Here is an 18738-nt window from a genome sequence, read left to right as displayed (position 1 = left end):
ATCTCGGCTCACTGCAAGCTCCGCCTCCCGGGCTTACGCCATTCTCCTGCCTCAGCCTCCCGAGTAGCTGGGACCACAGGCGCCCGCCACCTCGCCCGGCTAGTTTTTTGTATTTTTTAGTAGAGACGGGGTTTCACCGTGTTCGCCAGGATGGTCTCGATCTCCGGACCTCGTGATCCGCCCGTCTCGGCCTCCCAAAAGTGCTGGGATTACAGGCTTGAGCCACCGCGCCCGGCCTAGTTTTTTGTATTTCTTAGTAGAGACGGGGTTTCACCGTGTTAGCCAGGATGGTCTCGATCTCCTGACCTCGTGATCCACCCGTCTCGGCCTCCCAAAGTGCTGGGATTACAGGCTTGAGCCACCGCGCCCGGCCAGAGATGGGTTTTACCATGTTGGCCAGGATGTTCTCTATCTCCTGACCTCGTGATCTGCCCGTCTTGGCCTCCCAAAGTGCTGGGATTACAGGCATGAGCCACCGCGCCCGGTCTGTTTTATTGTTTTGTAGAGACAGGGTCTCACTATGTTGCCTGAGCTGGTCTCAAACTCCTGGGCTCAAGCAATCCTCCCGCCTCAGCCTCCCATAGTGCTGGGATTATAGGCGTGAGCCACTATGCCCGGCCACACGGCCACGTGTGGATTTTTAAAGGCAAAAAGGGGACAAAGGGGGTGGGCTGATACAAAGTTGTCAGGAATTCCCACTGGTTTACAGAAATAATATTCATTAATGACTGGCTATATACACTGTTATGCTATAAGGTGTAGGATAGGATGTCTGTGTGGCATTAGGTTAATTTATAGCTAGTTGTAGCAATAGCAAGCAGTTCCAAGAGATGAATACATAGCTCTGAGGCAGCAGAATGCGACTGCTGTCTCATTTGAACGCCTCTGGGCCTAATTTGAAAGAGCTCAAGTTATTCAAATGAAAATTCTTTGCTTTCTTCAAATTGAGTAGAGGAGGTGGGCTTTACAGGCAGAAAAGGGGTGAAGAAAGCAGAAATAAAAACAAAAAGGGCTGGAAGCAGAGGCTCATGCCTGTAACCCCAGCACTTTGGGAGGCTGAGGCAGGCAGATCACGAGGTCAGGAGATTGAGACCATCCTGGCTAACACGGTGAAACCCCATCTCTACTAAAAATACAAAAAATTAGCCAGGCGTGGTGGCACATGCCTGTAGTCCCAGCTACTTGGGAGGCTGAGGCAGGAGAATCGCTTGAACCTGGAAGGCAGAGTTTCAGTGAGCCGAGATCGCGCCACTGCACTCCAGCCTGGGCGACACAGCGGACTCCATCTCAAAACAAAAACAACAACAACAACAACAACAAAGAGTTACATCATTTCAAAATTATTTTCCTTATAGGACTAAAGCAGAGATGACTTCCTTATCATGTTGACTCAGGTTAGCTGGGACCCTTCTGATTGGCTGCTATGAATCCCGGTGTTTTGGAAAACTGGCCTATTTTAAAGTTTCGTATGATTATGTGGCACCCTCCATGAGACACCACTCTCGTCTAGGCTGTTTGGGCCTAGTGCAGATGCTTAGTTCAAGACAATGGCCTCCCATAAATTGTATTTAACAATATATACAATGAGATTTTTTTTTGAGACAGGGTCTTGCTCTGTTGCCCATGCTGGAATGCAGTGGTGTGATCTCAGCTCACTGTAGCCTGGACCTCCCAGGGCTTACACAATCCTCGCACCTCAGCCTCCCAAGTAGCTGGGACCAGGGGCATGCACCACCACAACTCGCTAAATTTTTTATCTTTTGTAGAGATGGAGTCTCACTATGCGGCTCAGGCTGGTCTCAAACCCCTGAGCTCAAGAGTTCAAGTGATCCTCCTGGCTCAGCCTCCCAAAGTGCTGAGACTACAGGAATGAGATACCATGCCCGGCTTGAGATATTGTTTAGTATTTTTATCTAGGACACGCAGTGGCTGATGCCTGTAACCCTAACACTTTGAGAGGCCAAGGCAGGAGAACTGTGTGAGCCCAAAAGTTCAAGAGCAGCCTAGGCAATATAGTGAGAGTCTGTGTCTACAAAAATAATTTTTAAATTTTATTTGGTTGTGGGGGTGCATGCCTGTAGTCCAAGCTACTCAGGAGGCTAAGGTGGGAGGATCCCTTAATCCCTGAAGGTTGAGGCTGCAGTGAGCTATGATCGTGCCACTGCACTCCAGCCTGGGTGACAGAGTGAGACTCTATTTCAAAAAAAGAAGAAAAAAAAAAAGACATCTGTTACATGCTATAAAATGGATAAAATGGATGTTTCAGCACATTATGCTAAGTGAAATAAGCCAGTCAAAAATTATGTATTATATGGTTCTTCAATAACTCCTGTGAGGTTGTCAAACACATAAAAGCTGGAAGTGGATGGTAGTTGCCACCAGTGCAAGGAGGGTGAAAGGAAGTGGCTGTTCAATGGCTATAAATTTTAACTTTTGCAAGATGAAAATTTTCTGCAGAATAGTTACATGAGATAAGTATAATTAATACTACTGAACTGTACACCTAATTATGGATTAATTTTCTGTTATGCATTTATTTTACAATTAAAAATTATTTTCAAAAACCCAAATAGATTTTTAAATAGGCAAAGAATTTGAATAGCCATTTCTCTATGAAATACACAAGCTGCCAACTGGCACATGAAAGCCAAGCAGGGTTAAGAACTGGCAGCAACCGGCCAGGCACGGTGACTCACACCTGTAATCCTGGCACTTTGGGAGGCCAGGACAGGTGGATCACGAGGTCAGGAGTTCAGGGCCAGCCTGGCTAACACGGTGAAATCCCGTCTCTACTAAAAAATACACAAAATTGGCCGGGCGCGGTGGCTCAAGCCTGTAATCCCAGCACTTTGGGAGGCCGAGACGGGTGGATCATGAGGTCAGGAGATCAAGACCATCCTGGCTAACACGGTGAAACCCCGGATCTACTAAAAAATACAAAAAAATAGCCAGGCGTGGTGGCAGGCGCCTGTAGTCCCAGCTACTCCGGAGACTGAGGCAGGAGAATGGCGTAAACCGGCAGGCGGAGCTTGCAGTGAGCTGAGATCCAGCCACTGCAGTCCAGCCTGGGCAACAGAGTGAGACTCCGTCTCAAAAAAAAAAAAAAAATACACAAAATTAGCCGGGCGTGGTGGTGGGCACCTGTAGTCCCAGCTACTCGGGAGGCTGAGGCATGAGAATGGCGTGAACCCGGGAGGCGGAACTTGCAGTGAGCCGAGATTGCGCCACTGCACTCCAGCCTGGGCAACAGAGCAACACTCCGTCTCAAAAAAAAAAAAAAAAAAATTGGCAGCAATTGCTTGAAATGTCATAAAGTAAACAAAAACCCTGAAGCTACCTGGGCCAACAGATTATGGCCGAGACATATGATAGACCATCTAAAGCCTGGGAAGAAAATGGGCCAACAGATTATGGCTGAGACATATGATAGACCATCTAAAGCCTGGGAAGAAAAGCTGAGGAGAAAAATTTCTTTCAGAAATTAGGATACTCAAAAAACCCAGGTATGCTGGGGAATTGAGAATGCTCCCTTCATGCCCAGGAAAGAACGCATTTCCAGAAAAGACCTTTTCTGGGTTCAAAAGAATTCAAAAGAATTGAATTCAAAAATAATGCAAAAGAATTCAAAAGAATTGCTTGAACCCGGGAGGTAGAGGCTGATGGCGCCACTGCACCCCAGCCTGGGCAGCAGAATGAGACTCCGTCTCAAAAAAAAAAAAAAAAAGAAAAAATTCAAATCTCACTTTTCAACAAAATCACAAAGAAGACAGAAAAATATGGCTCATCAATGGGAAAAAATTGAGATAAACCATCTCTGAGAATCCCCAGTTATTGAATTCACTAGACAAAGACTTTAAGCAACTGCCTTAACTATGCTCAAAGTAGTAAAGACAACCATGGAGAAACAAATAAAGAAAACTAAGAAAAGGATGCATACAATAATATCAACAAAAAATTACAGGTGCAGTGGCTCATGCCTGCAGTCCCAGCACTTTGGGAGGCCAAGGTGGGTGGATCACAGGTCAGGAGTTCAAGGCCAGTCTGGCCAACATGGTGAAACCCCGTCTCTACTAAAAATACAAAAAAATTAGCCAGGCATGGTGGCAGGCGCCTGTAATCCCAGCTACTCGGGAGGCTGAGGCAGGAGGACTGCCTGAACCCAGGAGGCGGAGGTTGCAGTGAACTGAGATCACACCATTGCACTCCAGCTCTGGGTGACAGGACGAGACTTAGTCTCGGGGGGAGGAAAAAAAAAATATATATATATATATATACACACACACACACACACAAATTATTTCTTAAAAGACTACACTGAAAGTATGGATCTGGAAGATGCAAAGCACAACTAAAATGAAAATTTCTCTATAGGTGTTCAATGGCAAATTCGAGCAAGCAAAATAAGAATCAGCTAACTTGAAGATAAAATTAACCACCTTGAAGAAAAAATAAATTTGAGAGAATGGGAAAAATTGTTGGAGTTTGGTTGCACAAGGTGAGAATAGTTAACACTACTAAGCTGTATACAAAAATGCTTCAGATGGTAGATTTTTTATTATTTTTATAACCACAATTAATAATAATAATAAATCATTGGATGTGGTGGCTCATGCCTATAATCCCAGCATTTTGGGAGGCTGAGGTGGGCAGACCACTTGAGCTCAAGAGTTCAAGACCAGCCTGGACAACATGGCGAAATCCTGTCTCTACAAAAAATACAAATATGAGCTGAGCATGGTGGCATGCCCTCTAGACCCAGCTACTCAGAAGGCTGAGGCAGGAGGATGGCTTGAACTCAGGAGGCGGAGACTGCAGTGAGCCGAGATGGCACCACTGCACTCCAGGCTGGGCAGCGAAGCAAGACCCTGTCTCAAAAAAAAAAAAAAAAAAAAGAGTAAGTTGTTGTAACAAACCAGCAAAAAACACATTGATTAGAAAATGGGGCCGGGCGCGGTGGCTCAAGCCTGTAATCCCAGCACTTTGGGAGGCCGAGACGGGCGGATCACGAGGTCAGGAGATCGAGACCATCCTGGCTAACACGGTGAAACCCCGTCTCTACTAAAAAATAGAAAAAAACCAGCCGGGAGAGGTGGCGGGCGCCTGTAGTCCCAGCTACTCGGGAGGCTGAGGCAGGAGAAGAATGGCATGAACCCAGGAGGCGGAGCTTGCAGTGAGCCGAGATCCGGCCACTGCACCCCAGCCTGGGCGACAGAGTGAGACTCCGTCTCAAAAAAAAAAAAAAAAGAAAATGGGCAAAATTGGCTGGGCATGCTGGAACACATCTGTAATCCCAGCTACTCAGGAGCCTCAGTCAGAAGGATCTCAAGCCCAGGAGTTCAAATCCAGCCTGGGCATCACAGCACTTACCAAAAAAAAGTGAAAATAAAAATAAATAAATAATAAATGGGCAAAGAACTTGAATGGACATTTCTCCACGATATACACAAATGGTTAATAAGCACATATAAAGATGCTTAACACCACAGATCATTAGGGACACACATTTTACACAATGTGATTTCCAATGGTTACTCCCCACTTGAATAGATTTTGTCTCATGTAAAATATACACTGACAAAAAGATAAATCTTTAAAATGGCTATTTATTATTCTATGGAAAATTATAAACAACTAAAATATTACAACTGCTTCAAATCTAGCATGGGGGAGACAAAACTGAAGATCGTGTCAACTGGAGAGGGGAAGTTGACATTTGGGATTGTGGCAAGGGAAACCAGAAACTTAGGAACTTATTTTGAGCCTGATATGGTTTGGCTGTGTCCCCACCCAAATCTCATCTTAAATTGTAGTTCCCATAATCCCCACATGTTGTGGAAGGGACCCAGTAAGAGGTAATTTAATCATGGGGGCAGTTACCCCCATGATGTTCTCATGATAGAGTTCTCACAAGATCTGATGGTTTCATAAGTGGCTTTTCCCCCTCTTCGCTCTGCAGTTCTCCTTGCTACCACCATGTGAAGGACACGTTTGCTTTCCCTTCCATCATGATTAAGTTTTCTGAGGCCTTCCCAGCCATGCTAAACTGTACGTCAATTAAACCTTTTTCCTTTATAAATTATCCAATCTTAGGTATGTATTCGCAGCGTGAGAATGGACTAATACAGTAAATTGGTACTGCGTAGTGGGGTACTCTCCCATAAAGATACCTGAAAATGTGGAAGCAACTTTGGAACTGGGGAACAGGCAGGGGTTGGAATAGTTTAGAGTACTCAGAAGACAGGAAAATGTGGGAAAGTTTGGAATGTCCTAGAGACTTGGAGGGCTCAAGAGACAGGAAGATGTGGGAAAGTCTCAACTTCCTAAAGACTTCTTGAATAGCTCTGACCAAAATGCTGACAGTGATATGGACAATAAAGTCCAGGCTGAGGTGGCCTCAGATGGAGATGAGAAACTTGTCGGCAACTGGAAGCAAAGGTGACTCTTGTTATGTTTTAGCAGAGACTGGCGGCATTTTGCCCCTGCCCTAGAGATCTGTGGAACTCTGAACTTGTGCGAGATGACTTCCAGTACCTGGTGGAAGAAATTGCTAAGCGGCAAAGCATTCAAGAGGTGACAGAACATTAAAGTTTGGAAAAATTGCAGCCTGACAATGGAACAGAAAAGAAAAACCCAGCCGGGCGTGGTGGCTCATGCCTGTCATCCAGCACTTTGGGAGGCCTAGGCGGGCGGATAACCTGAGATCCAGAGTTTGAGAGCAGCCTGACCAACATGGAGAAACCCCTTCTCTACCAAATATACAGAACTAGCTGGCTGTGGTGGCACATGCCTGTAATCCCAGCTACTCGGGAGGCTGAGGCAGGAGAATCGCTTGATCCCGGGAGCTGGAGGCTGTAGCCAGCCAAGATCGCGCCATTGCACTCCAGCCTGGGCAACAAGAGCAAAACTCTGTCTCAAAAAAAAAAAAAAACAAAAAACCATTTTCTGGGGAGAAATTCAAGACAGCTAAAGAAATTTGCATAAGTAATGAGGAGCCAAATGTTAATTGCCAAGACAACGGAGAAAATGTCTCCAGGACACATCAGAGACCTTCATGGCAGCCCCTCCCTTCACAGGCCCAGAATCCTAAGAGGAAAAAATGGTTGGTTTCCTGGGCCTGGTCCAGGGCCCCTTGCTATATGCACCGTAGGGACTTAGTGCCCTCAGTCATTGATAAAAGGAGGCAAAGTACAATTCAGGTCATGGCTTCAGAGGGTGCAAGCCCCAAGCCTCGGCAGCTTCCATGTGGTGTTGGTCCTGTGGGTGCACAGAAGGCAAGAACTGAGGTTTGGGAACCTCTGCCTAGATCTCAGAGGATGTGTAGAAACGCCTGGATCTCCAGGCAGAGCTGTGCTGCAGGGGCGGAGCCCTCGTGGAGAACCTCTGCTAGGGCAGTGCAGAAGAGAAATATGGGAGTTGGAGCCCCCACACAGAGTCCCCACTGTGGCACTGCCTAGTAGAGATGTGAGGAGAGAGCCACCATCCGTCCTCCAGACCCCAGAATGGTCGATCCACTGAGAGCTTGCACCTTGCACCGTGCACCTGGAAAAGTCACAGACACTCAATGCCAGCCATGAAAGCAGCAAGGAGTGGGGGCTGTACCTTGTAAAGCCACAGGGGCAGAGGTGCCCAAGGTTGAGGGAGCCCACCTCTTGCATCAGCATGACCTGGATGTGAGACATGGAGTCAAAGGATATTATTTCAAAGCTTGAAGATTTAATTACTGCCCTACTGGATTTTGGACTTGCATAGGGCCTCTACCCCTTTATTTTGGCCAATTTCTCCCATTTGGAATGCGTGTATTTACCCAATGCCTGTACCCTGACTGTATCTAGGAAGTAACTAACTTGTTTTTGATTTTACAGGCTCATAGGCAGAAGAGACTTGCCTTGTCTCAAATGAGTTTGGACTTGTACTTTTGAGCTAATGTGGGAATGATTTAAGACTTTGGGGGACCGTTGGGAGGGCATGACTGTTTTGTAATGTGAGGACATGAGATTTGGGAGGGGCTGGGGGTGGAATGATATGATTTGGCTGTGTCCCCACCCAAATATCCTCTTATAGTTCCCCTAATCCCTGCGTGTCATGGGAGGGAGCAAGTGGGAGATAATTTAATCATTGGGGGGATTACCTCCATGTTGTTCTCATAACAGTGAGTTTTCATGAGATCTGGTTTTATAATGGGCTTCCCCAACCTTTATTCTGCACTTCTCCTTGCTGCTGCCATGTGAAGGACATGTTTGCTTCCCCTTCCACCATAATTGTAAGTTTCCTGAGGCCTCCCCAGCCATACTGACCTGTCAATGAAACCTCTTTCCTTTATAAATTACCCACTCTTGGGTATGTCTTTATTAGCAGCACAAAAATAGACTAATACAGAGCCCTGGGAAAAACTAGGCCGAAGAGGCCAGATGCAGTGGCTCACGAGGTCAGGAGTTCAAGACCACCCTGGCCAAGATGGTGAAACCTTGTCTCTAATAAAAATACAAAAAAATCAGCCAGGCGTGGTGGTGGGTACCTGTAAAAACCAGCTATTTGGGAGGCTGAGGCAGAGAACTGCTTGAACCTGGGAGGTGGAGGTTGCAGAGAGCCATGATCGCACCACTGCACTCCAGCCTGGGAGACAGAGCAAGACTCCATCTCAAAAAAAAACAAGAAAAGAAAAACTAGGCTGAAGAGGTCTCAAGTACTCCTTCCTTCACCAAACTTGAGTCAAGCTCCTCAGAGCCCTCTTTTTGACTAGGCCTTGGCACTGGCCTGCAGAAGTCGGTTTCAGCAAGAATCTATCTGAGGTAGTTTATAGAGACTCCTCCTACCTTAATATCCAATCAAGTTCTTTTTCCACCATCTATGAGACCCAACCAAGTTCCATTCTCTCCCTCACCTTGTCCATTGGCTATAAATCCAATAATATTCTTGCTGCATTCAAGGTTGAGTTCAATCTCCCTCCCCTATTACAGCTGTCATGACTCACTGCAATTGTGCTGAATAAACTCTTCCTTGACATTCCTAACAAGTTTCCAGGGCAATCTCTCTTTAACAGGGAACAAGGCTGTAAACTTGAGACCCTGCTTCATATATCTGGAATGCATAGGGGATGACAGGCTCCCTCCCACTGGGGATGAAGGAGCTGGGAACCACACATGCCACTCTGCTGGGCCCACCCAAGTCTGACTCCACGGAGGGGGAGGTTGTCCTGAGAGTACCTCCCACCCACAAACCCAAAACACCAGGCTCAGATTTCTCTCTGGATGGCCACTTCCTGTTGTCACCCCATGATCTGGGTGAGATCCAGGATTGCAGGTGCACAACTGTTCAGAGAGGTCCAGGAGGTAGACTGCCTCCTACAGTGATGGGACAGGATACCTGGGAGTCCTGGCTGCCAATTCAGCCCCCACCCTGATGGAGTGTGATGGAGGAGACTGAGACTCAGGCTGCTTCTGAATACGATTCCCCACCAGATACAGGATTTGCAAGTTGTTCTTCCACTTCGTGAATTATCTTTTCAAGTTCTTGGTGTCCTTCGAAGAACAAAAATTACCAATTTTGATGAAGTCTGAACTTTAGTTAGTAACATATTGGCTCACCAATTCTGATCCATCATATATGATATATTGATTCATCAATTGTATGATATATATGATAAATATGATACCATATTTATGTATTTTGGGAGGCCAAGGTAGGAGAATCACTTAAGCCCAGGAATTAGAGATCAGCCTGGACAACATAGTAAGACCCCATCTAAAAAAAAAAAAAAAAAAAATTAGCCAGGTGTGGTGGTGCACACCTGTGGTCCCAGCTACTTGGGAGGCTGAGGCGGCAGGATCACTTGAGCCCTGGAGCTCTAGCCCGCAGTGAGCAGTGATTGTACCACTGCACTCAAGCCTGGGCGACAGAGCAAGACTTTGTCTCCTAAAAAAAAAAAGAAAAGAAAAAAAAGAAAAGTAGGGGAAAACAATGACCTGTGGAGGAGAATATGGAAATGCTACATATTATCTGTTCAATTTTTCTGTCAAACTGCAACTGGTCTAAATAATAAAGTTTATTAAGTAAAATAGTGAATAAAATACCATTTCATGGAAGATTCACGGCTATGTGAAATAGACAGATGACATACAATATAACATATAGGATGATATCACTTGCACAAAAAAACAGACAAAAATAAGGCCAGGCATAGTGGCTCACAACCTATAATCCCAACACTGTGGGAGGCATAGCCGGGTGAATTGCTCGAGCCCAGGAGTTCAAGACCAGCTTGGACAGCATGGCAAAACCCCGTCTCTACAAAAACATAAATCAATAAATAAATACAAAAATTAGCTGGTGTGGTACTGTGCACCTGTAGTCCTAGCTTGCTGGGAGGCTGAGGTGGGAGAATCGCTTCAGCCTGGAGGCGGAGGTTGGAGTGAGCCAAGAGCACCACTGCACTCCAGCCTGGGCTGCAGAGTGAGACTCAAAAAAAAAAAAAAAAAAGGCTAAGACTAGCCAAGCTGTACTAAATACAGTTAGGGTTGTTAACAGACTGAATGTTTGTATTCCACCACCATCCCCTGCCCAAAATTAAATTTCATTGGCTGAAATCCTAACCCCCAAACTAAATGCAGAAACCAGCATGCAGGCAACAAACAGGCAAAGAAACCACAAAAAAACACTTTTTGGCATAAGATTGATGGTAATAACTTACTAAAAACTCAAAAGAGGAAAAGCCAAGCAAAATTCAGCCTAATGATAAATAGATGGTAAAACTATTAAGAACCACCTTTTAGGCCGGGCGTGGTGGCTCAAGCCTGTAATCCCAGCACTTTGGGAGGCCGAGACGGGCGGATCACGAGGCCAGGAGATCGAGACCATCCTGGTTAATACGGTGAAACCCCGTCTCTACTAAAAAGTACAAAAAAACTAGCCGGGCGAGGTGGCGGGCGCCTGTAGTCCCAGCTACTTGGGAGGCTGAGGCAGGAGAATGGCGTGAACCCGGGAGGCGGAGCTTGCAGTGAGCTGAGATCTGGCCACTGCACTCCAGCCTGGGCAACAGAGCGAGACTCAATCTCAAAAAAAAAAAAAAAAAAAAAAAAAATGAGGACCTGGTCACCTGGGAGTACAGAAGGGAGATGAGACCAGGACATACCAGAAATGCCCAATACCCGTTTATGAACCTGGGTGGTGAGTCCACCGGTGTTTTACACACCCTACTCTCCTCTCCCCAGCGTGGAAATGCTCCCTCCTCCAGGGTCTCAGTTCTCACAGCCAACACTTACCCAGTCAGGTGAAGGTTCTGATCTGTAGTGTCTTTTTTCATATACCATTTTTGACATCAAATGTGTGGTGTTTGCTGAACACCAACTAAATCTCCAATTCTCCAACACCAACTAAGCATTCAACAAATCAATTCTGACACTACCCAGAGTTAACAGGGACCCCACAGGTTCAGGGCTCAGACGATAACACTGCCCCACTGCAGATGCCAGTCACAAGCCCCAGGGATCACCCATACTTCTCAGCAACTGCATAGAAATCAGAAATGGCCAAACGGAAGGGAAGGATGTAAGGGAAAATGGCGGCGGAAGATTGGGTAGGTAGGTAATCCTGGGAATAGCTATTGTTAAAGAAATTCCCCCATCTTTTGTATTCTGCAGGAGTAGCTTACACAAAGAAACACTCTTCTCATTATGACTTAGATGACACTTCTTTTTTACCTATGGCAAAGCCACACACAGACTAGAAATTCCCTTTCTTTTCCTCATAACTGATTAGCTGAACAGCTTTGTCTTCAGTGATCAGTCAGAACAAAGTACCTGTTAACCAAACCTTGGTTAAGTTTCTCTCCTTCCTCCAGCCCCTGAACCTTGACCCGCCCTCAGCATGAGCCTATACACAATCCCTCTGATGACCCTCCTAAGAACAGATTGCCTTCAAGATCTAGGTGGGATTGTACACCCTGCATCCTGCCTTCCACCTCCCACCTTCTTTCTCATCATTTGCTCCTTCCTATGAAAGAAAATTCTTTTCTGTCTAAACTGAGATGCTTGCAGATTTATTTATTTATTTATTCATTTTGAGACAGAGTCTCGCTCTGTCTGTCGCCCAGGCTAGAATGGAGTGGCGTGATCTTGGTTCACTGCAACCTCCGCCTCCCAGGTTCAAGCTATTCTCCTGCCTCAGGCTCCCGAGTAGCTGAGATTACAGGCACGCGCCAACACACCTGGCTAATTTTTGTATTTTTAATAGAGACAGGGTTTCATCATGTTGGTCAGGCTGGTCTCAAACTCCTGACCTTGTGATCCGCCAGCCTTGGCCTCCCAAAGTGCTGAGATTACAGGAGTGAGCCACTGAGCCCAGGCTGAGATGCTTGCAGATTTTTTTTTTTTTTTTTTTTTTTTGAGACGGAGTCTCGCTCTGCAGTGGCGCGATCTTGGCTGACTGCAAGCTCCACCTCCTGGGTTCACACCATTCTTCTGCCTCAGCCTCAGTCCCAGAGTAGCTGGGACTACTGGCGCCGGCTGCTACACCCGGCTAATTTTTCTATATTTTTAGTAGAGACGGGGTTTCATTGTGTTAGCCAGGATGGTCTCAATCTCCTGACCTCGTGATCTGCCCGCCTCGGCCTCTCAAAGTGTTGGGATTACAGGGGTGAGCCACCGTGCCTGGCCACTTGCAGATTTTACACTTGGTGCCTTCTTCCCTTTCAATTCTCCTTTAGAAGAAAGTCTTCTAAAGTCCTGTCTGGTGTGGCAGCGCGCCCCCCCAATCCCGCCCCCCGTAATCCTGGCACTTTGGGAGGCTAAGGTGGGAAGACTGCTTGAGGCCAGGGGTTAGAGACCAGCCTGGGCAACATAATATCCTGTCTCTATTTAAAAAACTTTTTAAAAAATATAAGCCAGGCATCACAGCATGTGCCTGTAGTCCTAGCTACCTGGGAGGCTGAGGTGAGAGAATTCCTTGAGTCCAGGAGATCAAGGCTACAGTGAGCTATGATTGCACCACTGCACTCCAGCCTGAGATAGAGTGAGACCCTGTCACACACACAAAAAAAAAAAGGTAAAAAGAAAAAAAAAACACTCCTTACCTAAATCCAGATTTATTCCATTAGAAATGTCTAGAAACAGACCCAAGATAATACAAGTACATTCTCAGAAGGGCATCACCTCAACTCCCTCTGCCTGTGGATCCCCAGCTTTCCCGGGCTCTGAGCTTCTCTCAGTGTAAAGGGCTCCACCCAATGTCAGTTGTGAGCAGTTGGGACACTGCAGGGGAGGCTCCCCAGCAAGAACAACTGGGCCTATAATGTCCTCTCTTTGAAGGCTCAAGATTGGCCTTAGTTTGAAGTCACTAGTCTGCTGTCTCTGTTTCCCAGTCAAGGTTATGCACTTAATTTTCAATGAGAAAAATACCCAGGGTTTGAAGAATCCAGCAAAATCACTCACATTCACTGTTTATAGCAGGGAAGGAAACCGTAAGGCACTTATATTTCATACCTTAACAGAAAAAGTAAAAGTATCCATCCTCTTCAGACAATAAATGCTATTTATTCTCTCTCTGGTAATAAATCAGGTACTAAATCATATCTGAACACTTTTAGGAGTTGCCAAGTCCTGTCCTATTAGGACTTCGCATTAAACTCTGATGTCGAGATAACAGGAAGAGAACAGTTATCCACTGTCATAAGTTTGCCACACTGCAAAGCAGAGGAATGATGTTTTGGTGAATCTCTGTAATTCACCAATGTATTTACTACACTTACTTGTGGGAAAGTACTCATTTTTCTGCAGTCATGATAGAAGAGAGTTTTTCTCTCTTTCTTTTCCTTAGTAGTATTCCCAGCACTAAGCCCTGGAATTCCATTTGAAATCACCACCTCCACCCCTCTCCCCGCCCCAAAAAGATAACACACTTGAGAAACTTACAACACTTGCTTTGGGAAAGAAAAAAGTAGTATTTTTTTTTTTTTTTTTTTTTTTGAGACAGAGTCTTGCTCTGTCGCCCAGGCTGGAGTGCAGTGGTGCGATCTCAGCTCACTGCAAGCTCCACCTCCCAGGTTCACACCATTCTCCTGCCTCAGCCTCCCAAGTAGCTGGGACTACAGGTGCCCGCCACCACACCCGGCTAATTTTCTTGTATTTTTAGTAGAGACGGGATTTCACCGTGTTAGCCAGGATGGTCTCGATCTCCTGACCTCATGATCCGCCCGCCTCGGTCTCCCAAAGTGCTGGGATTACATGCGTGAGCCACTGCGCCCGGCCGTAAGTAGTAATTTTTAACAAAGATAAGACTAGATATTTAATGTTTTCTGAAACCCACTTCCTTCTTGCCTCTTTGGGAAACTGTCTTATATTTCAAGCTCTACAGATGAAATACATTTATAGTTACTTTAAAAAAAAAAAAAAACTAAACTAAAACTCCAATAAGTGAACAAATCTTTTGCAGGAGACAAACCCAGGAAGGGGCTGTGCTAACCTGGAACAGAGGTATATCTGACTCAAGTTTCAGGTCATTCTCTTTTTTTTGAGAAGGAGTCTCACTGTGTTACCCAGGCTGGGGTGCAGTGGCATGATCTTGGCTCACTGCAGCCTCTGCCTCCCCGGTTCAAGTGATTCTCATGCCTCAGACTCCCCAGTAGTTGAGATTAGAGGCAGCCGCCACCACACCCAGCTAATTTTTGTATTTTTAGTAGACAGCGTTTCGCCATGTTGGCCAGGCTGGTCTCGAACTCATGGCCTCAAGTGATCCACCCACCTCAGCCTCCCTCAAGTGATCCACCCACCTCAGCCTCCCAAAGTGCTGGGATTACAGGTGTGAGCCACTGTGCCTGGCCTAGGTCAGGTCATTCTATTACCTGGGATATCGCCCACCCCCTAAACTGCTCACTGAAGGGCTCAGTGAGCACCCTTCCAAGAGACATTGCATTCTGTCCCCCGTCTGCCTAAAGCACATTTTGCTTTTCAGGTTCTTGCATCACCTCAATAGGATGGCTTTTCCTGTCCTTGGGATAAGTTTCCTCACTTCACTAGTCTAAAAGAATCCAGAGGGCAAGAATCGTATCTGTTTTTTCCCTCAATACCATCGTCCATTTGGCTGGACACCAATGTGTCCCACAAGGAATGGAATCTGGAATTAGGGGAAGAAAAAGCTGAGTGTCCCAGGGGTGAGCTTTGAGAGGGATGGGAGATCAAGAGACTCCTCCAACCCCAGGACACCCAGCTCCTCCACTAAGAGGCCCCAGCCCATACTTCAGGCTGTCCGGTGGGAGGAGACTCAGCAGGCTGATATTCACTAGACCCTTGAAGACATCTGGCTGCTGTGGGCATCTTGTGTCAGCCCAAACAGCCCTGAAGCCCAGGACCAGGAAAGGAGGATGCTCTGAAGACACATCACAGTTTAAAGTTTCCAAAGGGGAACCCCAATCCAAGACACTGTTTTTTGTTTTTTTTTTATTTTAGGGTCCAGGTCTCACTATGTTGCTCAGGCTGGTCTCAAACTCCTGGCCTCAGGTGATTCTCTCGCCTTGGCCTCCCAAAGTGTTGGGATTACAGACGTGAGCCATGGCACCAGGCCAACCAAAAGACATTCTGAGAACATCCCTGTGCCTAGGAGAGAGAAAAGGAGAAGAGGCACAAAGGTTTTCTTACAGCAGGGTCTCATACATGTATTCTCTGCTTTCCTCTCCTGTGAAATGTTCAGAAACAGAAAACGAATATTTTTAAAAGACCAATCAATCGCTCCTTGAAAAAAGTAATACAAATTAATTCGCTTGAAATGTGCAATAAAGGACAAAGAATTGATCATGTCATGACTGGAGTTAGCTTTGGGGAATATGGTGAAAGAAGTGGTATCAAGAATTATCTACAAGCCCTAGAGGAGTCAGGCTAGGGGAACAAGGTCAAGGATTTGGGACCCTGTCCCCCTGGGGAGTGTTAAAATAATTAATTAGGAGGCAATTAGAAGGCTGTGGCTATGGTGTCCTGGTTTCCTACCCAAGGAAACAAAAATCTAACTCAAATGAAATTCTTTTATTTGATTTTATATTTTTAAAAATTTTAGTAGTTTTTTGGTCTCAGTATGAATATGTTCATTTAAAAAAATTCAATAGAGATGGGGTCTCGCTATATTGCGACGGTGGTCTTCAACTCCTGGGCCCAAGCGATCCTCCTGTCTTGGCCTCCAAAAGCGCTGGGATTACAGGTGTGAGCCACCACGCTCCAGTCTCAAATGAAATTCTTATAAATTACCAGTTTATAGAGAAATAAAATTCGGGGTTATTAAACCACAACCACCAATCCACCTCTGACTACATAAGCAGAAAATGTCCACCTGGATAGAGCAAATAAGGCGACTACATAACTGTCACCAACCAAGTACTGACTTTGATTCGCTTTCTCCTGCACCTTACAGCCTTTCCTTCCATCCCCTCCAAAGGATCCCCAAGCCACAAACCACGACCGAGAGCTTCTCCACCGATGAACCGCTCTTTGCTCAAATAAACTCTTAATTTTTAAAGGGAGAAAGAAGGGACTGGGGGGGCGGCCACAGACCGCAGCTCCTGCCACACGAACCCCACACCCGAGGCGGGATTCCCCCCATGACCCTCCCGCGGCCCCCGCACCATCTGGGGAGACGCGGGGCTGCAGGGCCGCAGGCGTCGCGCAGGGACGGGACAGGACGCCCGGGGTCCCAGCTCTTGGCCCAGCCCCACCTTGCGGCCGAGGGGACCGGGGGCCCAGCTGCGCCAGGGAACTCGGGTCCCAGACCCCGGAGTCGCGGCAGGGAGGCCTGGGTCCCTCCACAGCCGGTTCCGGCCGGTTCCAACCAGCCCCTCCCCCCCGGTCTGGGGACGCCTGGCCCCTCACACGCACCATTTCTCGGTTTCCAGGTGTCCCAGCGCCTTCCCTACGACTCCCGCGACCTGTACAGGTCACGGTGCGACAGAGGCTGCGGCGGAGACACCTTGGGCCTCTCGGAGAAAGGGAGACGCGAGCCCGGGCGGGGGCTGACGCCAGAAACAAAGGCTCCGTGGGGAGGTGCAGGCCCTGCCCTCCTCTCCCAGGCGCATCTGAATGGACAGTTGGCAGGGCCCCGCCCCGGCGCCCCTGATTGGATAGGGCTCCATGACCCGCCCCCTAAGGCCTGAGTGACGTAGGAAGCCATGGAAACTTGGCTGTGCGGAGCAGTGTTGACTGGCTCTAGCCACTGCTCCCTTCAGGCCGAGTTTCCTCCCTACAGCCAGCCCGAGGGATATTTAAGAGTTTTTTGCTTTGTTTTGTTTTGTTTTTTTTGAGACGGAGTTTTGCTCTTGTCGCCCAGGCTGTAGTGCATTGGTGCGATCTCAGCTCACTGCAATCTCCGCCTCCCGGGTTCAAGCAATTCTCGTGCCTCAGCCTCCAGAGTAGCTGGATTACAGGCACCCCGCCACCACGCCCGGCTAATTTTTATATTTTTGTATTTTTAGTAGAGATGGGGTTTCGCTATGTTACTCAGGCTGGTCTCCAACTCCTGACCTCAAGTGATACGCCGCCTCGGCCTCCCAAAGTGCTGGGATTACAGGCGTGAGCCACCAAGCCTGGCCTTGTTTTGGTTTGTTTCCTGCCTTCCTGCCTTCCTTTCCCCGTCCCTCCCTCCTTCCCTCCCTCCGTCCCTTCTTTTTTTTTTTTTTCTTTCAGGGTCTTGCACTGTCACCCAGGCTGGACTGCAGTGGCATGATCTCGGCTCACTCCAGCCCCAACCTCCCGGGCTCAAGCGATCCTCCTGCCTCAGCCTTCCTAGCAGCTGGGAGCACGCCCCACCACACTCTGCTAACTTTGTTTTTGTTGGTGGCGGTGGTGTGTGTGTGGGGGACGCAGTGGGTGGGTAGATGGGGTCTCACTATGTTGACCAGGCTGGTCTTGAATTACTGGGCTCAAGTGATCTTCCCGCCCCAGCCTCCCCAAGTGCTGGGATTACAGATGTGAGCCACCGCCACGCCAATATTTGCATTTAATGCAGAGCTTGCTTCTAGCTTGCCAGAGTAGGCCCTGTTGTCTTCCAGCACTTCCTGGGCTCTTCCTTCTAACTCCTTCTGGACACAAGGTCAGCAGTGTGTGCAGGGAACTCCACACTCACTGTGAAATGGAGCAATTGCCTTGCCTCAGAACAGGAGGGAGCCCAGGCTAGGCCAGGGAGGACAGGAAGAGGAGGGAGGGCCTGATGTTCAGGGAAACGGGGATTTGGGATGAGGTCTGCCAAGGCTTCCTCCCATACCCTCTGGTCCCTGAGAAAACATCTATATGTGGAAAAAAAAGTAGAAGTAACTGAGGTGAGAGGAAGGATACTCTCTGAGGAAGTGATGTGGGATGAGACCCNAAGTAACTGAGGTGAGAGGAAGGATACTCTCTGAGGAAGTGATGTGGGATGAGACCCCAAAGTAACGTATTAGTATAAAAAGGCAGGTTAGGCTGGGTGCAGTGGCTCACACCTATAATCCAGCACTTTGGGAGGCTGAGGCAGGTGGATCACCTGAGGACGGAAGTTAGAGACCAGCCTGACCAACATGGAGAAACCCGTCTCTACTAAAAATATAAAATTAGCTGGGCATGGTGGCACATGCCTGTAATCCCACCTACTTGGGAGGCTGAGACAGGAGAATCGCTTGAATCGGGGAGGCTGAGGTTACAGTGAGAAGAGATCGTGCCATTGCACTCCAGCCAGGGCAACAAGAGTGAAACTCTGTCTTTAAAAAAAAAAAAAAAAAAAAGGCAGGTTAAGCTA

At 47.3% G+C, this 18738-nt stretch overlaps 1 protein-coding gene across 1 annotated transcript in view; it reads right to left on the bottom strand.

Moving 5' to 3' along the window:
• Positions 1 to 16992, bottom strand: part of LOC112611850 (zinc finger protein 136) — a 520810-nt gene extending 503818 nt beyond the window's left edge. The window contains exon 1 of the mRNA XM_025365789.1: positions 16851 to 16992. Coding sequence (XP_025221574.1) covers positions 16851 to 16853 — 3 coding nt within the window. The 5' untranslated portion in view covers positions 16854 to 16992. The remainder of the gene's footprint in view (positions 1 to 16850) is intronic.
• Between the last annotated feature and the right edge of the window lie 1746 nt (positions 16993 to 18738).

This window comes from Theropithecus gelada, chromosome 19, assembly GCF_003255815.1.
Source record: "Theropithecus gelada isolate Dixy chromosome 19, Tgel_1.0, whole genome shotgun sequence".
NCBI lineage: Eukaryota > Metazoa > Chordata > Mammalia > Primates > Cercopithecidae > Theropithecus > Theropithecus gelada.
Note: the sequence above shows the minus strand (reverse complement) of the source record. Positions and strands in the feature narration are given on the sequence as shown.